Here is a 22,929-nt window from a genome sequence, read left to right as displayed (position 1 = left end):
TCAGGGCTCTGTGTAACCCATCTGGAGGAGGGTAGCAAGGGAGATTTAAGAGGAAAACCTGGTAGGAATATATGCTGTCAGTTTCAGGTCAGGGGATTCAAAGTGGAGGAGACCAGCTCCACGCGGGAGACTATTAACTACAGATAATGACACAACCACAAAGACCCTTGTCTCTCTACTGGCCTGACCTGAGTTTTCTACATATGATCAAGTTTGGGGAGCATGCCATCAATCACACTGAAAGATGTAGTAGAGAATTTTACTGCATTAACCCTCAACTGCTGTACCTTCTCTGCTTTTTTCCCATCATTACTTCTTTCAGGACACGGATACATTGATGGGGACCTAAAAAAAGGAGGACTGAATTTCAGTTATTCATATCTAGATCTTCTCTTCTAGATTATAACGGAGTTGAAGGCAGGAATGACAAATTACTCTGCCTGGAACAAAGCACATTGCCTTAAATATAGCTAAATAGGTCCTTCACAGATGATGAAAGAAAGAACAAAAGGAAGGAAGGGAACGAGGAAGGAGGAAAGCAAGGGAAGGAGAGAAAGGAAGAAAAAGAAATTTGATCAGAGATGTTAAGGAAGGTGGGGGAGGGGCAATACTGAACTTGGCCTGCATCACAAGAAGATACCTGGTGTCACAGATGGAAGTTACCTAGAGACCCATCCCAGGTGGTTGAGGGCAGTTTATGTTTGCGGAATTATACGTAAGCTTGCTGTTGGCCAAGGCCAGGCCCTTGATTTGCTTCTTTGACATATTCTAGGCTTAGTACGTTAATAGTGTAGGTGGAGGGGGCATGGGGGAGACAAACTTTAACGGAAAAACTGTAAAGGAAAAGACCAAGAAGTAGCTCCATTTATTGGCTGTGCTCTATCTACCCCACAAGGCTACTAACATAAGTCTGAGTCATTTCCTCAGTGGTTGTGACAGTTCTCTGTCTTTAGAAGGAGGAAGTGGAAAGTTTAATACCTTACATTAGAGGCCCTTTTTCATATGCAAGGATTCATTTCATTCTCAAGGCCAAAAAGGTACTTAAATGGCACAACCACGTATAGCATGGGCACATTTGGCCCCCATTACTATGGTATGCCATTCCCCTCCTCTTATCAGGGATAAAAAAAAAGATAGATTACAGTCATCTCGTCAGGGCAGGGGATACTATTTAAATGTAAAATCATTTATCGGATCCAATGTGTATTAAGCACTGCAACTAAGAGGTACTCTTTCCCCAAGTATCTTGCAAGAGCTAACATCTCCATTTTACAGATCAGGAGCTTGAGGGTCAGATTTAGCTTGACCTTGGTAGATAAATCAATATCTAGTAGAGTATAGATAAAACCAATAGATAAAACCAATCTCCTTTTAACTACCTACTGGCTTACTAAGATCTTTTAGTAAATGAGAACTAAACTTCAAGGCCACTGCTCCTCACTTTCATAACAATCATCCCCTATGATGAAAATGAATAGTTGCCAGACCAGAGAGGGTGAAAGTACAGAGGCCAGCAGAGCGGGTGGTACCATCTTTAACATAGCTAGCTTAACACAGGGCCTTTCCGTCTCGCTAAAGTTCAAACGACTAAAAGGCCCCAGCTGGCCCCTGACGAGCAGACACACGTGTATCGTACGCATGCGCCCAGACGGGACCTACCCGCCCCTTCGACCGGACCTCTTTAGCCAAGTCACCAACCAGCCCTCTAAATGCCCGCCCCCAAGGCTAAACCTTCGACCAATCGGGAGGCAAGAGTCATCAGGCACGTCACATTTAGCATATACCCTCTCCCCGCCCCCAAGCCATGGCCCCGCCCCGTCCGAGACAGGGATGGTCGCCAAAGCACTTCGTTCTGGCATATGATTGGCTCCTTTTCCAGCCCCGCCTCCGTCTCCTCCCGCCGCCCTCCCCTCCACTCTCCCACACTGGCGGGCGGAGCTAAGTACGCAGGCGTGGGTGTTGCCTCTCTCTTCTGGGGGCCCGCCCGCCCGCCTCCCCCTCCCTCCCTCCCCAACCCCCTTCCCCTCCTATCTGGGCCTCCGTGCGCGCGTCCTCCTCCTTCACGCGCCGCCGCTAGCCTAGCACTCTCGCTGGAACCTCTGGCCCGAACGTTCCCTTTGCCCTCCGGCTGCGGAGCGGGCGGGATCCTGCACCGCTGTCGCTGCAGCCCGGGCGGGCGGGGCGGCGGCAGCGGCACGCGAGCCCGGAGGAGGGCCGTACCACCATTCGCCAGCACGCGGGGGGAGCCGCTCGCCCCGCCGCAAACGCCTCGGCGACCCCGCGGGGCTGAGGCGTCGCCGCGCCCGGGAGCTTGAGCGCCGAGCCGGCCTCGACCCCGAGCTCGGAGCCCCGCGGGCAGCGCCCGCCGCCGGCCCCACCCATCCGGGCCGAGGAGGCCGCGACCATGGCTGAGATGGAGGAGCGGAGCCTGGACAACTTCTTCGCCAAGAGAGACAAGAAGAAGAAGAAGGAGCGGAGCAACCGGGCGGCAAGCGCCGCGGGTTCGGCGGGCGTCGCCGGCGGGAGCAGCGGAGCCGCGGGCGCGGCGGGCGGTGGGGCGGGCGTGGGGACCCGGCCGGGCGACGGCGGGACCGCGGGCGCGGGGGCCACGGGCCCCGGGGCCGCCACCAAGGTTGTGACAAAGGTGAGGGGCCAGGGAGACTGGGAGTCGGGGCCCGGGCCGCGCGCTTGCGCCCATGTGCCCGCCCCCGCCCGCCTGCCTGCTTGCCTGCCCGGGGAAACGGCCGGGAGGGGCGGCCGGGGCCCGGCTGGCGGGCTGATGGGCGCGGAGGCTGCCACGTGACGCGGGCTTCCCACGGCGGGCCGCCTCGCGCTCCCCGCTGGACCCCCGGCACCCCGCTCCCGACCCGCGTCGCTTGGCTCGGGCGAGGACGCAAGCTGGCGGCGGCACCCTCCCGGGGAATCGGCCCGGGTCGGAAGTGCATCTATCGAATGACGTCTACTCTGAGTAATTTAGCGTTCTGATTTCAGACCAGTAGTCTGAGCTGAATTTTCTAACAATCACATTTGTGGCAGCTCTAACTGGCACGACTTGGTCCCGAAGTCCGTAAAAGAAAAGTCTCATGGCAAGATTGAGCTAGACGTTTAGTTGTGGGCTTCCTGTTGATTTCATCTGGCGTTTCCTGGTTGCTTTTAAAGTAACAGGTCTCATGAAGGAACGCGGTGGAAGTAAAGTTTACTCACGTTTGTCCTCCAGCCTAGTTGGCCTTGGGATTGAGCAAGGGCTTTGGCCAGAAAACGAGTCCACACTTTAGGTTCCAGCCGCTTCATCCCTTTTTCATAGTCTGATAGTTGTCTTAGTTGTGTTTTTACAAATAGCTTTAATTGACTAAGTGGTACCTGTTTTACAGGATGAAGATGAGTGGAAAGAATTTGAGCAAAAAGAGGTTGATTACAGCGGCCTAAGAGTTCAAGCAATGCAAATAAGGTATGGTCTGGTTACAGACATGCTTAGATAACTCAAGGGATAGATACTGTATGTTTGGGGGGTTTTAGCCCCAAAACAGCATCGCAGTACTCTTGTGCTTTAGATATGCTTATTAGGACTCTAATGGATTGTGCCTATTCCTCTGATGGCGGCCCTTCTATATGCTGATCAAATTAGCTGCCAGCTCTAAAATCCTGTGAGAGCTTGCCTGCTTCAAATCTTGGTTAGGCCTTTTTGAGACAGCTAAAATGGATTTTGTGGTTTCAAAATTTTTACTTTTAATATTGGTGGGTCGAAGTTAGTTTTTCTTTTTGTTTCAAAAAATAACAGGGGTGGTTTTCAGATCCTCTGTGACAGACAAGTTATATATGTATTTGTAATTGAAGCATAGTTAGAGGGAAATAGCAGATTTTACAAACAAGTTATATATGTATTCGTAATTGAAGCATAGTTAGAGGGAAATAACAGATTTTACGTATTCACACAGTGAAACCAACTTGTGTAATTAGCACTGAGGTCAAGAAACTGAACATTACTGGTAGAGGAGAAAGCCCCCTCATAGTCACTGTTTTCACCCCTCAAATGACCACTAACCTAACACTAGATTAATTTTCCTAGAAACTTATAGAAATGGAATCATACTCTAAGTATATTTTTAAAGTTCAAGAAAACAGTAATTTCTGAAAATTGGATTGGTTGGCTTAGAGAATTTGAAATTAACGTATTTTATCAAGTCCAGTCTATGGTAGTCACATGGACTTTAGATTCATGTAAATAAATGTCATGTTTTTGAGGGTCTCATGAAGTAGAAAATCCATTGGTTTAGATTAAAAACCCTTTATTCTCAGTTTCAAGAAATAAGTGATCCCTGGAAATTCCCTGGCAGTCCAGTGGTTAGGACTCAGCACTCTCACTACCAGGGGCCTGGGGTCCATCCCTGGTCAAGGAGCTAAAGTCCCGCACGCCACACAGCACAGCCAAAAAAAGAAGTGAACCCGATGCACTGCCTTCCAGTTTGAAGTCTGTGATTTATATATGCCCGTGACTGCCTGGCACAGTGGAGGAAATACTTTTCCTTAACAAAATACTGTCTTTTGACCTCTCTAGATGGTAACATTTATGGTGTTAAATAACTTATTAAAAAACCAGGGCTAACTTTTATGACATTTGTTGGATACTTACCACAACTAGGCATTCATGTCCTAGGTTCTTTCACGTCGCTGTGTGAGCTTAAGCAAAGTGAAACCTGATTGATAGTGGGAAACTTTTAGGAAATGCAGCTTCCCCACATTTGAAATACCTTCCGTGGTGGTGTGAAGTAGAGGTGATTAGACTGGAGGTTTATTCCCAGCCACTTCTTGGCTTCCTTCGTGTGTTAGATGTTTTTTCTTTTTTCTTTTTTTGGTTGTGTTGGGTCTTTGTTGCTGCGCACGGGCTTTCTCTAGTTGCCGCGAGCGAGGGCTACTCTTCATTGTGGTGTGCGGGCTTCTCATTGCCGTGGCTTCTTTTGTTGCAGGGCATGGGCTCTAGGCACACAGGCTTCAGTAGTTGCGGCACACAGGCTTCAGTAGTTGCAGCACACAGGCTCAGTAGTTGTGGTAAGCGGGCCCTAGAGTGCGTGGGCTTCAGTAGTTGCGGTGCACTGGCTTGGTTGCTCCGTGGCATGTGGGATCTTCCCGGACCAGGGATCAAACCCATGTCCCCTGAATTGGCAGGAGGATTTTTTTTTTTTTTTTTTTTTTTTTTTTTTTGCAGTACGTGGGCCTCTCACTGTTGTGGCCTCTCCCGTTGCGGAGCACAGGCTCCGGACACGCAGGCTCAGCGGCCATGGCTCACGGGCCCAGCCGCTCCGTGGCATGTGGCATCTTCCCGGACTGGGGCACGAACCCATGTCCCCTGCATCAGCAGGCGGACTCTCAACCACTGCGCCACCAGGGAAGCCCAGACCAGCTTTTTTGTACTGCTTTTTTCATTATTTAGCATCTAGTCATTGCCCCTCAGTGGCCATCCAGAGATCTTTCTCTTACCTGCTAACATTGAGAAACATACCTTCTTCAGGAAGCTGCTTTTGTGGATTCTCAGTCACTGTGGAGTCTGGGGTCTGTCTCCGTTGCCTTCATAAATCAACAGGGGAATCTAATCAACAGAGGGCTTCCAGGAAAGGCTTGAGAGTGAGAAGCCATCAGAGGGTTAATAATAATGACAAAAACTTTCACTTTATACAGCTGACGCTTGAACAACATGGGTTTGTACTGCATGGGTCCACTTATATGCAGATATTTTTCAATAGTAAATGCTGTATTACACGACCTGCGGTTGGTTGAATCTACCGATACGGAAGAACTGCAGATGAGGCATGTTAACACCCCTGTTGTTCAAGGGTCAACCATGTACTGAATATCTTTATAAACTTTGTATTAAATGTTCTTGACATTGACTCAGTAGGAGTGGGAGTCTACAAGGAAAGACACATTGGTTCAATAGAATGGGAAGTAGGTTACTCACACAAATAGGATATAGTTGATAATGTGGCAAAAACATGGACTTTAGGGAAAGACAGACCTGGGCTTGCATTTTAGCCCTGCTGCATATGTGTGACCTTGGGCGAGTTACTTTACTTGTGAATGTTATCTGCAAAATTGAGATGACTACTCAGGATTTTTGTGAGGATTTTGAACAGGATGTTCATAATATATCCACTTGGTTAATGTTAATCAACCTCTGTTTAGTGGGTAAATTAGAATGTCTTACTCTTGGGAATTTCTCTGCTATTTAACCATGAGGCACCTGCTTTATAATACCAATACTTGAGGAGAAGGGGTAATGGAGGCACATAATATTATCATGACTAAAGTCCTACTCTGGTGAGTCAGTTCACTATGGACTTAATAGGAGAACATGACATGTTCAGGTTGGCATTAGTATAACCATATAAAGAAAAATCCTTCTCAGAGTTGCTGGAGATCTTGAATGATTGTCTTTTATGACTTGGTCTTACCTTTTGTGCAGAAGCCCTCAGAAGGGGAGAGAAATGAGATCTCTCTCTTCTGTGGAATTGGAGGGGGGTGGTTATGCCTTTAGTTTGTTACCTTTTCTATCCATGAGAGAGACAGCCTTGCTATTTCAATATGAAACAAGGGAAAATGACACTTTGAAGTTGACTTAAAAATATCTTGAAATTCTCCATCTATAGTCTTAATTGTTTTTCTCCCAACTTATTGTGTTGAAAAACTACAAACCTCAGAAAAGTTGCAAGAATAGTAGAATAAGTACCCTTATACTCTTGCTGGAGATGTACAAATCATTTTTGCCACACTTACTTTCTCTTTAGTTAGCTGCATACAGTCTTAAAAGTTTTTGACACTAGTCCTCGTAGTAAGTTAGCATGCTGGACGTTTGTTGAAGGTGAGTGTGCAATTGAAAGGGGGAGAGTTTTCAGCAGCAGCAAGCATACTGTATTAACGTCCTAGCTCACATTTACCCATTAGCTCAAGATTTAAGGACCAAGAGTATTATGAGGTCATGTGTCAAGTTTTGTGTCTAGGTTAATCTTATTCAAGATCACATTGTTTACAGACAAGTTCTGAGAGGGAAGCCATTGAGATGGTGATAAAAGAAGGGGCCTAGCGCTTGAGCTTAGATTATTGGTTGATAGTAGGACCTATAGGCCTTTCCCATCTTTAAAATGGATTTGAGGAAGAAAGATTTCATTTACTACTTATTACTAAATGGTGAGCATGTGTCATGTTTCAATAAAAAATTGAGTCCTTGGATCCCAGTGGTTTTCTAGGAATCTTAAGAAATCTAGACTTTTAAACCCATTAGGTAGAGCTGGTTAATTTGTCCTTTGAAGAGAAGAAATTATTCCAGCATCCAAGCTGGATTCGTAGTAGCAAATATTTGTGGGACTGCTTTGTCCTGGATATTGGGCATCAACTGCTGGGTCTTGGAGTTGTAAAAAAAAAACTCATGCTCTACTGAACACTAGTAGATCATTTCAGTGATGTGCAGGGGCCGTGGAGTCCAGGAGAGACGCTTAGGTCTACCATGAACGGGTCAAGAAAGAGTCCTTGGATGAAATACAGTGACATTTTAAGCTGCCAGCCATGGCTCATCAGGCCATTTCTATCCCCCCAGTTTACTGTTGTAACAGTGATTGGATAAGAGGGTCAAATCAGTGGTGCTGCCCAGCATTCTGGCAAAAGTGCAGTCAAGTCTGGATTTTGTTTTAGCTGCTTTTGGGGAAGGGGGAGTTAGGATACATAAATTCTCCTGTAATGTCCCTTGAGATAAGGAGGTAAGAATGTTCTGTTCTTTATAGATACACCGCTGTAGAATGTGTGATCCTGATCAGTCTTACTAAAAAAAAGTGAATTTCTCAAATCTCAAAATAGGGAAAATTTTTGTTTCATATTTTAGAGCTATAAAGAGAGTGAAATGAAGTAATAGGCAACCTGAAAGAATATGGGCTCTGGAGTCCCACTGACTTGGCTCTGCTACATTGTAGCCCTGGTGAAGGTACTTAAGTATCTGAATATCAGTCTCCTCATATGTACAATGGGTCTTCTCCCCGCCTTCGATTTTTAACTTTGTAAAACGGGTACAACACTGCCTGGTATAGTAGATGCTCAGTAAATATTCCTTTTTGTAGCATTATCATTCCCAGTACCCCAAAATAGTGCCTTACAGACTAATGCATATTCAAGACAGTATACTTTGGATTGTGATAATGAATTTACAGTAACATTGTAGTTTTTATTTTTATTTTATTTACTTATTTTTTAAGCATTGTAGTTTTTAAAACATCAAATTTAGCTGATGAGACGTTGTATATTTGGATCAGACGCCAAATTTTAGCCTAGTTGTCTTCTGTGGAAATAATTCTCTGCAACATGATTTTTGTACTTTGGCATTTGGAGGTTTGACATTTTCTGGAATATGTAAATATGAAAGAGTAGTAGGCTATTTAAATTATTTCTATCCTGCCATTGTTACTATAGCACTTGGGCAAGGCTCTTAGCATCTCTGGGCCTTATTTCCCTCTGTTGGTTGAAGTGTCTTGACTAGACAATTTCCAATGTTTAGTTTAGCTGATATTTCAGAATCTTATGAAGCAAAATACTAAGTTGTCTTGTGCCTATTATCAATATACAATCCCTCTAATTAAAACAGATCACTCTTATTTTCTAGTAATAGTTTGTAATCTAGAGGTATTTTAGATTTGTGATTTTTAAATTCATTTCTTCACTTGTCTCTGAGGGTGAAAAGGTGATGAACACTAGACAGTAAAGGAATCTTCTTTTCTTTGAGACTCTCAGCATTCTATCAGACCAAATTGGAGTTTTTCTTCAAAGTTTATTTTTTTGCAGATTAGGAAAACAATGTTTTTGTTCTTTAGAACATTTGAAGAGTATAACAGCATAAAGAAATATGCAAGAATTATTCATAATCCCTTCTGCTTAGGGATAATCAGTGTTAAAATTTTTTTGATTTTCAGTTTATTGCAAGCTGATAATTCTGGAGTTTAAATATTAAAATAATTTAAGGGAAAAGCTATTTTAATTCAGTGCATTGTTGAAATTAACCATTTCTAAATGTAACTGATCAAATGAAAGCTATCACAGTTTGGGGATATAAGAGTGTAAAAGTGCCATGAAGTCACTTAAATCTTTGTGGGGATCTTATCACCCAGTCTGGCATGGATTGGGTTGCTGCGACATTGCTAACTACATAGTCAATTATAGCTAGTCAGTTATACCTGTGCTTTTACTCATGGACCAAGCAAATTACATTTTAGTGTAATTACATAGGTGTGGCTTCAGAGGTGGGTAACTTTTTAAAAAAACTTCTTTTGGGACAATTTTGACATTTGGATACCACTGTTAGACTCCTGGATAAATTATGACTTTCATACTCTTACCTGATCATTCTACTTAAAAGCTTTAGGAAGCAAGATCATACTGCTTAGTGTCCATTTTAAAAGAACATGTTTTCATGTTGCTTTTTTTTTTTTAATGAAAACTATGTTTTTTCTTATTATAAAGGTGGTATATGTGGTGCTTATATGAAAACCTAAATATGAAAATGCTGGAGAGGGTGTGGAGAAAAGGGAAACCTCTTGCACTGTTGGTGGGAATTAATACAGCCACTATGGAGAACAGTATGGAGTTTCCTTAAAAAATTAAAAATAGAACTACTGTATGACCCAGCAATCCCACTACTGGGCATATACCCTGAGAAAACCATAATTCAAAAAGAGGCATGTACCACAATGTTCATTGCAGCTCTATTTACAGTAGCCAGGACATGGAAGCAACCTAAGTGTGCATCAACAGGTGAATGGATAAAGAAGATGTGGCACATATATACAATGGAATATTACTCAGCCATAAAAAGAAACGAAATTCAATTATTTGTAGTGAGGTGGATGGCCGTAGAGACTGTCACACAGAGTGAAGTAAGTCAGAAAGAGAAAAATAAATACTGTATGCTAACACATATATATGGAATCTAAAAAAAAAAAAAAAAAAAGGTTCTGAAGACCCTAGGGGCAGGACAAGAATAAAGACACAGATGTAGAGAATGGACTTGAGAACACGGGGAGGGGGAAGGGTAAGCTGGGACGAAGTGAGAGAGTGGCATGGCCATATATACACTACCAAATGTAAAATAGCTAGCTAGTGGGAAGCAGCCGCATAGCACAGGGAGATCAGCTCGGTGCTTTGTGACCACCTAGAGGGGTGGGATAGGGAGGGTGGGAGGGAGACGCAAGAGGGAGGGGGGATATATGTATACATATAGCTGATTCACTTTGTTATAAAGCAGAAACTAACACCATTGTAAAGCAATTATACTCCAATAAAGATGTTAAAAAATAATAAATAAAAAGCATGTAATACCAAATGCTTACGGCACTTACCATGTGCCAAGCACTGTCATCAGTGCTTTGTGTCTGTTAATCTTCATAATGGGGCTGTTACCCCCTTTTTACACGAGAAGACTGAGGCATACAGAAGTTAGATGCCGTACTTAGTCTTCCTGGCTAGTAAATGGCAGAGCCTGGGTGTATTGAACCAGCCAGTTTGGCTTTAAAATCTGCTCATAACTGCTTGCTCCATGAAGAAAATAAAGTCATGCATTCTAGCACCCACTTTTTAACATTTACCCAAGAAATCATTCTAATTGTCTTTCTATCTATATTAGGTGCATAGATTTTTAGTATTGATACGTTGTTGGTTTATGTGACATGATTATTACTTCCATGTTAGTGTAGGCCTAACATTTTAAATGGCTCCATAGGATTCTATTATGTGTTAGCAAAAAGGAAGACTGAAGGCTGGCTTAGCCATACTCCCCACGCTTTTTTCCTCTCAAACTATAGTCTTTAGTAAAATCGTGCTCTAAATGCAGATTGAAGGTAAGTTTGTTCCCTTTCTCGCTTTCTGTTGCCACCCTAGGCCTCTAAATTCTGGAATCATCTCTGGTTGGTGGACAATAAGTGATGGTACTATTATCTGAGTGTCTTTAAAGAAGACCATTAGCTATTCAAGAAATTTGTCATATAGCCAGAACTTATTTTAATAGACATGGAAAGAAAGCACCCTTAGATGTCATTTTGCAGAAACCAGGATATGCCCTGATGTTCCCAAGGTCACAGTCAAGGTAGGAGTCATATATACGTTGTTATGGCCATTGTCATGGATCAGATATCAAAAGGAGAAAATGTCTGAAAGAGTGGAAGGCCAGGGACAGAGCTTTAGGCAGCAGCATGTAGCATTTTCTTTTTTCTTTTTGTTGCGTTGGGTCTTCACAGCCGCGCACGGGATTTCTCTTTGTTGCGGTGCACAGGCTTCTCATTGCATTGGCTTCTTGTTGAGGAGCATGGGCTCTAGGCACACAGGCTTCAGTAGTTGCAGCATGCAGTCTCAGTAATTGCAGCACATGAGCCCTAGAGCATGGGGGCTTCAGTAGTTGAGGCACATAGGCTCAGTAGTTGCAGTGCGTGGGCTTCAGTAGTTATGGCACACGGGCTCTAGAGCACAGACTCAGTAGTTGTGGCACATGGGCTTAGTTCCTCCGCGGCATGTGGGATCTTCCTGGACCAGGGATCGAACCCATGTCCCCTGCATTGGCAGGCGGATTCTTAACCACTGCTCTACCAGGGAAGTCCCGCAGCCTGTTTTTTTTAATAGAGGAAAGGACAGTTAGATTGATGACAGAGATTGATAAGCTGAAGACCTAGGAAACACCACCACTGTCATGGAAAGTAATCCAGGGAGAAGGTTGGTGGTCTGTGCCAGGTGCATCATCTGCAAGGGCAAAGAGTTGCAAAAAGGAAGTTTGATTTGGCAGTTATCTTTGTGCTGTCAAGCCAGCGGTATAGAGGCAAGATATATGTACTTGATAATTTAGCAAATTCAGGCTTACATAAAATAGTAATAAGTAATCCAACACAAGGAGAAATAAAGATACCTTGCAGAGATCACAGACTTCTGACTCAAGTCGATTCAAGAATAAAAAAATAGGGACTTGCCTGGCAGCCCAGGGGTTAAGAATTCGCCTTCCAGTGCAGGGGATGTGGGTTCAGTCCCTGGTCGGGCAGCTAAGATACCACATGCCTTATGGCCAAAAAACCAAGAAAACATAAAACAGAAGCAATATTGTAATTCAGTAAAGACATTAAAAATGGTCCACATCAAATCTTAAAAAAAAAAATTAAAAATAGGCATTAAATAGAACAGTTCAGTCAGTCTTAGAATGGTATGTCACCACTGAGGATATATTTTGCATTTATAATCACTAGTAAGCCAAAGACTGAGTTCTTGTATTCTCTTCTTTAAATGCGTGACACATCTCTGATGTTAGGGACCAGTTCTATGTATTTCCTATGTCTAGACAGTAGAGACTGACACTAATAAAGTATGAAGCACTGATGTAAATACTGAATGCTAACTTGTTTTCCTCTGTTGGAATGTGAATTAATTTTGAGAGTATTTTTTTACATGTACTAAAGGATTAGCAAATGAAATTATACAACTTTTAAAACCCATACATTTGATCACTAAAAATATGCTTACCGTAAGTGCCTGTTTGTACACTTTGGTCCTAGAAAAAAATCAAGTAATTGTACTTTTAATCTTTCAAGTTGCCCTTTTCTCTACATTTCAGGTTAGATTGACCTCTCTTCCCTCCCTCAGTAGGGGCTGCTATAAATAATCAACACAGATTGTTAAAAGCCTGGCATGTCAGTGCGTTAAATATTTCTAGATATTCTTGAGTGTATGGAGTTTGCAAAAAGGGAAATGGAGACTGTCAGACAGAGAGGTTTTCTCAACCTTTTTCCAGCGATGAATCCTTTTACATGAAGTCCTAATGCATAAAATAGATTAAATCCCCTAATTCTTCCTCTCTTTTTTTTTTTTAAAAGCAAGTGAGGCATTTGGGCTTGAAGAGGTTAATAAGTACCTTCTCCAGAATCACAGATCATTATTGATAGAATTAAGGATTTGGACTGACAGTTTTCCTGGTGTTTCTGTAATTGAATTCACTTGTTTATTTTCCAATAGTGAAAAGGAAGAAGATGAAAATGAAAAAAGAGAAGATCCAGGTGATAACTGGGAAGAAGGCGGAGGAGGTGGTGGTGGTGTAGAAAAATCTTCAGGTCCCTGGAATAAAACAGCTCCGGTACAAGCACCTCCTGCTCCAGTAGTTGGTAACCTTCATATTTCATTTTCATAAAGATGTCTATTTGTGTATAATTTTATATGCAGTCAGCTTTCAACTAAATGCATGCTTGCACTGGGTGAGTAGGGTCTTCTTTCCATTCCTAGGAGAGAGACTTGTGTCTGATCTAAAGACTTTCATATCCTCAATAAAGAAATTTGGAAGTTAAGGCTGTAGGCTGCTTAAATCTTACTGCAGCCCTATAGCTTGCCAGATTTACATGTTTAAGCATTTTTTTTCAATGTTTGACGGCTGACTAAGGAATATTGGGTACCTGTGTCTTTTTTTTTCCATTCCCTATTTTACTCTCTCTGAAGAATGAATTCTCAGACAGGTGGATTTTATCACTCCCAAGAGGATGAAAAGTGCTTCTTGGCTCGGGGGAGAGTGGGAATGGTAAAGAAATCTTAAAGGGATCTTACAGTGGTTTGTGGCCCATCAGAGGGCCAGAGTATGTAAACATATGTACAGTGTATCTATGGTATTAACATTTTTTGCTTGGGGCGTGGGGACAGTACTGTTTAGAAGAAAGTTGTCTAAAAAGGCTCTTTTAGGAAGGCAATAAAGAAAAAATGTTGAGAAATAATGCTCTGATGTATACCCATTTTATACAGAATAATATAAAGGATAACAAATCACCCCCAAATGTTACTGTCCAAAGATCACAGATTACTACCATGCATAGTTTTTCCTTCTAGCTGCATTACACTTGAGCTAATGAATGATGTAGAGATGTTCATTTGAAAGGAAGCTTTGGATAACTAGAAAACGTGTGTAAAACACTGAATTCATGTTTAGGATGGGGGGCGGTGAATGGTATGTAAGAAAAGCTGAAAGGCTGTGTCCTCAAAATCTTGGTCATGGTACAAGACTTTGGGCTGCTTAATTTTTTCTCCTGTTTTACTAGAAAATAAAAAATTCATTGATGATGTAAAAGTGGTCATACTTTGAAAGGTAGTCCCTGATGAGACCTGTCTCCCAGGAACAGCAGATGCCTTTCCCACTTCCAATAAGTTGACTTAATAGAACTCACTTACATAGATAATTAAAATTGTACATGGAAGAGAAATTGGAAGACTACTTTTACCCTAGAAAAATAGGCCTTTGCTTTTGGACATTTCCTCAGATAACTTTCTTTCTGTTGTTCAGAGACCCTTAATGTAAGTATTGTTTTTTTCCATACTGTTAAAATGATCAGGAATTCAGGAGTAGCTTATTAAAACGCCAAGCACTTGAATAGTTTCTCTAAACTGTTTTGAAATGTTAGTTACAGAAACCCCAGAACCGACAATGACTAGTGGCGTGTATAGGCCTCCTGGGGCCAGGTTGACCACAACAAGGAAAGCACCCCAAGGACCACCAGAAATCTACAGTGATACACAGTTCCCATCCCTGCAGTCCACTGCCAAGCATGTAGAAAGCCGGAAGTAAGTATTCTCAATATTGTGTTTTGGAGCCCTATCCTTTGGCCAGGGAGTGGGGTTTTTGGGATTTGAAAACCCACCTGGGGTGTTGCAGTAAAGCCCAAGCTGCAGCTGAGAGGCAACTGAGAATTAAGGTGGGACTTATATGCCCAGGACTGGGGGGAGAAGGGGGGAAGGACCCGGGGCGGGGGGGCGAGGGGAAAGAGCACCAAAGACAAACTTCGTCTGCAAGTTTCCCTTATCCCTAGTTTATGTCATTCGGTAGCCATGACAAGTCTCATCTAGTAAGAATTCTTAATAAATATTAAGTACATTATTGCTGCTTCTGTGTTCCTTGTAATATAGAAACTAGAAAAGTCAGCAATACTTCATTATATTCCCAGTTAATGTGAGTAGATGACAGATGTTGGCATTTATAAATCTAATATTAAAAATAATCTTATTTCAGCAGGTACTTAAAATGAATGCTACCTGGAGTTAAATGACCACATATGGCACATCCACATCTTATTTAGGGACATGAATTTTTTACAAAGTAAATAAAATGGGAAGAAATGTAAATGACATCAGATGGAAATTTTTCGGGGTGGCTTTTAAATTAAATCCCAGCGTTTTTGCCTCTTTGAGAGCATAGCTGGCTTGAATTTAAGCCTCCACTTGACTTGTTCCTCTGCTCTGTCCTCCACGAGAGGCAGTGATTCACCACACTCATCTTTATCTGACCCACTCCCATAAAGTAGATGTGTGGAGAGTTCTTTGAATAATGAGTAGAACTTTACTTGAATGAGGAAATTGTTGTTCTTACTTTATGCATAAAGAAAGAGATGTGTATTGTCTATTATTTGCTAAGAGTAACAATGAGTCTTAGAAGGAATCACCATGTCATTAGACAGCTTTTTAACTTTCCAGTTGTCTTGAAGTTGGTCCCAAAATAGGTCTTCAGTTAATAGTATTCAGTAGATTTGCTACCACAGAAAATAGGACCCTAGAGCTTCAGTACAGTATTCTATATTTTCTGTTCATTTGAAGCCTTAAAAGTGGTTTTGGTAAGGATTTATATACCAGTTTCCCCCTCCTGTCCCTTCCTCAGGATTTTTCTAAGGGGTGGCTTTTTTTTAAATTCAAGGAAGGATATTTTCAAAACAACCTAGTGAAGAAGAAATATTTACTGATTACATTTCTTTTCCCTTAGGGATAAAGAAATGGAGAAGAGCTTTGAAGTAGTAAGACACAAAACTAGAGGTAGGGATGAGGTTTCAAAAAACCAGGCCCTTAAACTTCAGCTAGACAACCAGTATGCTGTGCTTGAGAATCAGAAAAGCAGCCACACACAGTACAATTAAGGAATGGTGTTTGCTAACCCTTCTAAGGTAACTAGACCACAGCTAACCACCACGGACAGCCATCATCATCTGATCTCTGCTGGATCTACAACTGATGCAGACCACTCGGTATACGGGACCGGCCCTATTGCACTATGGAAGTTTAAAGTATCACAACTGCTCTTTATGTGTATTGGATTTAGGGAGATTTTCATTGTTATATAAATGTGTCAACTAGATTCAGCAGTGTTCTTTCAGAGTTACTCTGCAAATACAAAATAATCGAAAACTGCAGCCAGTGGTCATTTCAAAATCTTTTTATGTTCAGATACTGAGCCTTCGTAAGGGTTGACTACCTCAGATTTGCTGCACTCATTGTGGACTTCATGTGGATCACAACTTCTGGATAAGAAGGTTACAGCTTTTAAGTGTCGATGTGAAACTTGAAACCAGCTCTACTGGATTCCTATCAGAAATCCTGCAGAAAGTCAGCCATCTTCTGGGTTCTGATCTGCTGTAAAAGATGAAGATTTAAGTGACCTTAATTAACCTGTCCTGTGCCCCATTCATAAGGAACACTCTGTAGTGGGTATTAGACTTCCTGGAACATGCCGCTCTCTAAAGAACTGATGTGTTCAGATAATCTGTGTAGGGCTGTGATTTATAATTTAAACTTTGAGTTGTATTCTGAGGTAACCACAAATTAAATTCAACCAAACTCGGGTCACCAAGTGGGAAAAGGGGTGTGGGGGGGGAATAATCTTATTTTTTTAGTAATTTTTTATTTGCGTAGTACTTTTTCTGTGTTCCATATTAAGGCTTTTTTTTTCTTTCTTTCTTTCTTTTTTTTTTGCTTTGACTTGGAATAGTTCTTTGACAGAGCATATTGCTTGGCTAAGTAACCTGAAATATGCATTGGAATTGTGAAACGTCTCATGAATTTGCCAATCCCTAGAGCAGAACCAGATGGCCTTTGATACAAAGGGCAGTAGATGCAGGGGGCTCTACTTCAGGTGCTGCTAAAGCTTCCTCTAATCAGGTCTAAGTTGTATAGTAAACTTGTGGAAAGAGTATATTTTCTGCTCAGGCCAAGGGAGTCACAGATGTGTCCTTATAAATTCAAAGCAGTGAGAGCAGAACCTCAACCTAAAACCCACTGAAGTTTCATGGATCTTGCATGATCTCTGACAAGAATTCCAGATGCACTTGTGCCCAAACGTTTAAGGTATTAGACGCAGTGATTGTCTCAGCCTAGCTCTGTCATCAACCTCCTGGTGTGTCTTTTTACGTTGTTCATTTGGAGAGTCAGGGGCGAAAGACAGGTGATGTAGCACTTCTGTTTTTAATGATTACAGCTTAAACTATCCAGTAATTTTTAGTCCTGGAAAAGGACATCAGGACGCTACCCAGGATTACTGAAAAGTCTTTCCATCTAATGAGATAGTCTGGTAATTTCCTAGTTTTGTATCTTCGGTTCAATAGAAATATTTCAAAGTGGCATGTGACCACTTGATGCAGAGTCTGGATTTCTCTGTAATAAAATCCCTTTGCCAAATGTAGGAGTTGCAGACTTGCTACTGGCAAGAGTGAAGCAAATGGGTGAGTAAAACTATCCTGATGTGGGAGCATTTTCCTCTAGGAGTTCAGTCTTGATAAGTGTCAGTGCAGGAATCGCACTCCTAGGAGTGTTACAGAGTCATCTACTGTCAGATGCGAACCATATCTGGGCAATAATGTTGGCATTATTTGAAGTGGCAGGCAGGATGCCTACGTTCTGGTGTACTTGGGTGAGTAGCTGAGCCAGCCAAGGAGAGGTTGGATGAGTGAGAAACAAAGGATTCTTGGTTAATCTGAAGACTTCATTTGAGAACCAAAAATCTTTTAACAAATAACCTCTTGGACCTTGAGCCACATATTTCCCCTAAAAAGTATGCATTTTTTTCCAGCAAAATTTCGTTGGGGGTTATGTTATTGAGGAATGAACTGAGACGAATATGTGGAAATGTTACTTAATGGCATAGAAATCTGAAGACCTGCAGGAGATTTAAAATTCCAACCCTTCTTATAACTTTTTAAAAGATTGTGAAATTATCAAAATGCACATGAATCAAGTTTTAATATGCTGTATGATGGGTGGATGAGGCTGTCCATTGTACCATTTCTTTCTTTGAATTCTCAGGCATGGTTTGGCAGTGCAAAAACTCTGTAACATTAACAAATTCAATAAAAAGTAAATATGTAGATTTTGGAGTCTGGTGGTTTTTACTCTTAACTGGTAACTGATTATCTTTGAAAATGGAGAATTGATGACATTCCTCCTTTGCTCTAGGAGGCTGATAATGTCATCTCGAGTGACCTTTCCATTTGAGAAATGTTTGTAGAGTACTCTTAATGTTAAAACCAGACCTGGAATGAAACTGGCTGTGAACCTGTGATGAATATTATTTTCCAAAGATAAACATTGAAATGTATTCTTGTCTTCATTGCTGTATTAAATTGTGTTATCTTAGACCATAGTAGGGAAATCTACAGTCTTTACTATGTAAACTAAAGATTTCAGGGCTTGTCCTCTGAGAAGCTTACAAATTTCTCAAATGAGAGCCATTTTAAATTTCAGGATTTAGTCTGGATTATAGTCCCTAAATTTCTAAACTAGAGGAAGTATATTTTCAGTCATTTTTGGTTGGAGTGTGAAATTTTTGAAATATCAAAAATCAAATACAAGTGCTTTTTTAACTGAACTGTTCATTTTGGAATGTAAGTATATGTATTTTTTTCATACCTACAACTCATTTATTTTGTAACTGGAAGTATGTACCTGTTAATGTTCCTCATCTATTTCACCCATCCCCACACACACCCCTCCCCTCTGGCATGTGTTGTTCTCAGTATCTATGACTGTTTCTTTGTTTGTTTTTGTTTTATAAATTCTACATATAAGTGAAATCACTATTTGTCTGAACTATTTCACTAAGCATAATACCCTCCAGGTCCATCCATGTTGCTAATGGCAAATTTTCATTCTCTTTTATGGCTGTTATTTCATTGTATCTATGTAACACATTTTCTTCATTAGGTTGCTTCCATATATTGGCTGTTGTAAATAATGCTGCATTGAACATAGGGATGTACATGTCTTTTCAAAATAATGATTTTACTTTGCTCGGATAAATACCCAGGAGTGGTATTGCTGGGTCGTATGGTAGATCTATTTTTAATTTTTTGAGGAGCCTCCATACTGTTTTCCATAGTGGCTGCACCAATTTACATTCCCACAAATAGTGCATGAGGGTTCCCCTTTCTCCACATGCTTGAGAACTCTTGTTATTTGTTGTCTTTTTGATAATAGCCATTCTGACAGGTGTGAGGTGATAACTGTGGTTTTGGTTTGCATTTCCCTGGTGATAGTGATGTTGAACATCTATCTGCATGACTTTTGTGGGAAAATGTCTTCTCAGGTCCTTCAGGTCCTCTGTCCATTTTTATTTTTATTTTTATTTTTATTTTTATTTTTATTTTTGGCTATGCCACGTGGCATGCAGGATCTTAGTTCCCTGACCAAGGATCGAACCCATGCCCCCTGCAGTGGAAGCGTGGAGTCTTAACCACTGGACTACCAGTGACGTCCCTGTATGAGTTCTTTTTATATTTGGATATTAACCACTTACCTGATACATCCTTTGCAAATATCTTCTCCCATTTAGTAGTTGGCCTTTTTATTTTGTTGGTAGTTTCCTTCACTGTGCAAAAGCACAAAAGCTTTTTAGGTTTATGTAGTCCCATTTGTTTATTTTTTTTTTGTTTCTTTTACCTGAGAAGACATAAGATATATATATATACACACACACACACACACAAAACTGAGACCAATGGTAAAGAGCATCCTCCCTATGTTTTTTCTTCTAGAAACTTTATGGTTTCAGGTCTTACATTTTGAGTTTATATATGGTGTGAGAAAGTAGTCCAGTTTATTTTGCATGTAGCTGTCCAGTTTCCCAAATCATTTATTGAAGATGCTGTCTTTTCTGTTGTATATCCTTTATCATAGATTAATTGATGATAAAAGTGTGAGTTTGTTTCTGGGCTCTCTATTCTGTTCCATTGATCTGTGTGTGTTTTTATGCCAGTACCATTCTGTTTTGATTACTATACCTTTGTAGTATACTTTGAAATCAGGGATCATGTTACCTCTAGCTTCGTTCTTTCTCAAGATTGTTTTGGCCTTTTGGGGTCTTTGGTGTTTCCATACAAATTTTAGAATTATTCTAGTTCTGTGAAAAATAGCATTGGTATTTTGATAGGGATTGCATTGAATCTATAGATTGCCTTGGGGGGTATGGTCACTTTAACAATATTCTTCAATCCATGAGCACAGTACATCTTCACATTTGTTAGTGTCATCAATTTCTTTCATCAGTGAATACAGGTCTTTTACCTTCCTAGTCAGATTTATTCCTGGTATTCTTTTCGATGCAACTGTAAATGGAATTTCTCTTTCTGATAGTTGTTAGTGTATAGCAATGCAACAGATTTCTGTATATTAATTTTGTAACCTGCAACTTTACTGAATTCATTGATAAGTTCTAATAGTTTTTTGGTGGCATCTTTAGGATTATCTGTATACAGTATCATGTCATCTGCAGACAGTGAGAGCATTACTTCATCCTTTGAAATTTGAATTCCTCTTATTTTTTTTCTTGTCTGATTGTTGTGGCTAGGACCTACAATACTATGTTGAATAAAAGTGGTGAGAGTGGACATCCTTGTTTTGTTCCTGATCTTAGAGGAAATGCTTTCAGCTTTTTACCATATGATGTTACCTGTAGGCTTGTCACACATGGCTTTTATTATACTGAGGTATGTTCTCTTCTGTACCCACTTTGTCGATAATTTTTTTAAAATATTTTTGTATTTATTTTGGTGGCTCCAGGTCTTAGTTGTGGCATGCATGTGGGATCTAGTTCCCTGACCAAGGATCAAACCCGGGCCCCCTGCATTGGGAGCACAGTCTTACCCACTGGACCACAAGGGAAGTCCCTTTGTTGAGAATTTTTATCATAAATGGATTTTGAATTTTGTCAAAAGCTTTTCTGCATCTATTGAGATGATCATGATTTTTATTCAGTTAATATGGTGTATCACATTGATCGATTTGGGGATAAATCATCCTTGCATCCCTGGGTTAAATCCCACTTTTATCATGTTGTATGATCCTTTTAATGTATTGTTGAATTTGATTTGCTAATGTTTTCTTGAGGATTTTTGCATCTGTGTTTATCAATGATATTGGCCTGTAATTTTCTTATTTTCTTAATATCTTTGGTTTGGGTATCAGGGTGATCGTGGCCTTGTAGAATGAATTTGGAAGTGTTTCTTCCTCTGCAATTTTTGGAATTTGAGAAGGGTAGATGTTAACTCAATGTTTCGTAGAATCAGCTGTAAAGCTGTCTGGTATTGGACTTTTGTTGGAAGTTTTTGGGGTTTTTTCTTTGTTTTGTTTTTTTGTTTTTATTACTGATTCAATTTCCATTACTGTTAGTCTGTTCATGTTTTCTCCTTCCTGAATCAGTCTTGGGAGATTGTACATTCCTAGGAATGTATCCATTTCTTCTAAGTTTTCCAGTTTATTGGCATATAAGTGTTCATAGTATTCTCATGATCTTATATTTCTGTGGCATTGGTTGCAACTTCTCTGTTTTCATTGCTGATTTTTACTTACTTGGGCCTTCTCTCTTTTCCTTGATGTATCTGGCTAAAAGTTTATCAATTTTATTTATCTTTTTAAAGAATCAGCTGTTTAATTCCTTTTTTTTCTATTGTATTTTTAGTCTCTGTTTCATTTATTTCTGCTCTGATCTTTATTATTTCTTTCCTTCTACTTAACTTTGGGTTTTGTTTGTTCTTTTTCTACTTCCTTTAGGTATAAGGTTGTTTGGGTATAGGTATAAGATTTTTCTTGTTTTCTGAGGTTTACCTATAGGTATAGGTATACCTATAGGTATAGGTATAAGATTTTTCTTGTTTTCTGAGGTTTGTATTACTATAAACTTTCCTCTTAGAATGGCTTTTGCTGTGTCCCATGGATTTTGGATCATTGTGTTTTCATTTGTCACCAGGTTTCTTTTTATTTCCTCTGATTTTTTTTCAGTGACCTATTGGTTGTTCAGTAGCATATTGTTTAGCCTCCATGTGTTTGTACTTTTTGCAGTTGTTTTTTTTCTTGTAATTAATTTCTAGTCTCATGGCATTATGGTTGGAAAAAATGCATCTGTTAAGTCCATCTGATCTAATGTGTCATTTAAGGCCAGTGTTTGTTGATTTTCTGTCTGGATGATCTGTCCATTGATGTAAGGAGAGAGGGGTGTTTAATTTAAAGTCCCCTACTATTGTGTTACTGTCAGTTTCTCCCTTTATGTCTGTTAAAATGTGCCATATATATTGAGGTGCTCCTATGTTGGGTGCATGTATACTTACAATTGTTATACATTTACAATTGTTATATCTTCTTGGATTTACAGTTGTTATATTTACAATTATTATACCTTCTTGGATTGATCCCTTGATCATTATGTAATGTCTTTCTTTGATTCTTGTTACAGTCTTTGTTTTAAAGTCTGTTTCGTCTGATATAAGTATTTCTGCCCTGGCTTTCTATTCATTTCCATTTATATGGAATACCTTTTCCCATCCCCTCACTTTCAGACTCTGTGTGTCTTTAGATCTAAAGTGAATCTCTTATAGGCAGCACATAAATTTGGGTCTTGTTTTCTGGTTGTTTTTGTAGTTCTTTTTGGTTCCTTTTTTTGTTCTCTTCCCTTGTGATTTGATTGGCGTGTTATATTTGGCTTTTGTGTTATATTTGGCTTCCTCTCTTGTGTATCTATTATAGATTTTTGGTTTGTGGTTGCCGTGAGGTTTATACATAACTATATATATATATATGATTAAGTTGATTATCTCAAGTTTGAACACATTTTAACAGCCCTGCATTTTCACTCCCCCATGTTTAATG

The 22,929-nt window shown here is 40.5% G+C and overlaps 1 protein-coding gene across 5 annotated transcripts; it reads left to right on the top strand.

The window, feature by feature from the left end:
- Positions 1–2,073: 2,073 nt before the first annotated feature.
- Positions 2,074–18,158, top strand: CDV3 (CDV3 homolog). Of its 5 annotated transcripts, none has more exons than XM_033404053.2 (5): positions 2,074–2,644; positions 3,372–3,448; positions 13,015–13,160; positions 14,445–14,598; positions 15,788–18,158. In XM_033404053.2, the coding sequence occupies exons 1-5, from the start codon at positions 2,405–2,407 to the stop codon at positions 15,936–15,938; spliced, it is 768 nt and encodes a 255-aa protein (XP_033259944.1). In that variant the 5' UTR covers positions 2,074–2,404; the 3' UTR covers positions 15,939–18,158. The 5 variants fall into 5 exon arrangements, with proteins under 5 accessions (XP_033259944.1, XP_033259948.1, XP_049566497.1 ...); XM_033404057.2 differs by having other exon boundaries at positions 2,089–2,644; positions 14,439–14,598; positions 15,966–18,158; XM_049710540.1 differs by lacking the exon at positions 15,788–18,158 and adding an exon at positions 15,044–15,497 and having other exon boundaries at positions 2,089–2,644; positions 14,439–14,598.
- The last annotated feature ends 4,771 nt before the right edge of the window (positions 18,159–22,929 follow it).

The sequence above is a fragment of the Orcinus orca genome, chromosome 5 (assembly GCF_937001465.1).
Source record: "Orcinus orca chromosome 5, mOrcOrc1.1, whole genome shotgun sequence".
Classification (NCBI taxonomy): Eukaryota; Metazoa; Chordata; class Mammalia; order Artiodactyla; family Delphinidae; genus Orcinus; species Orcinus orca.
The sequence above is the reverse complement of the archived record's forward strand: the minus strand, read 5'-3'. Positions and strand labels throughout refer to the sequence as shown.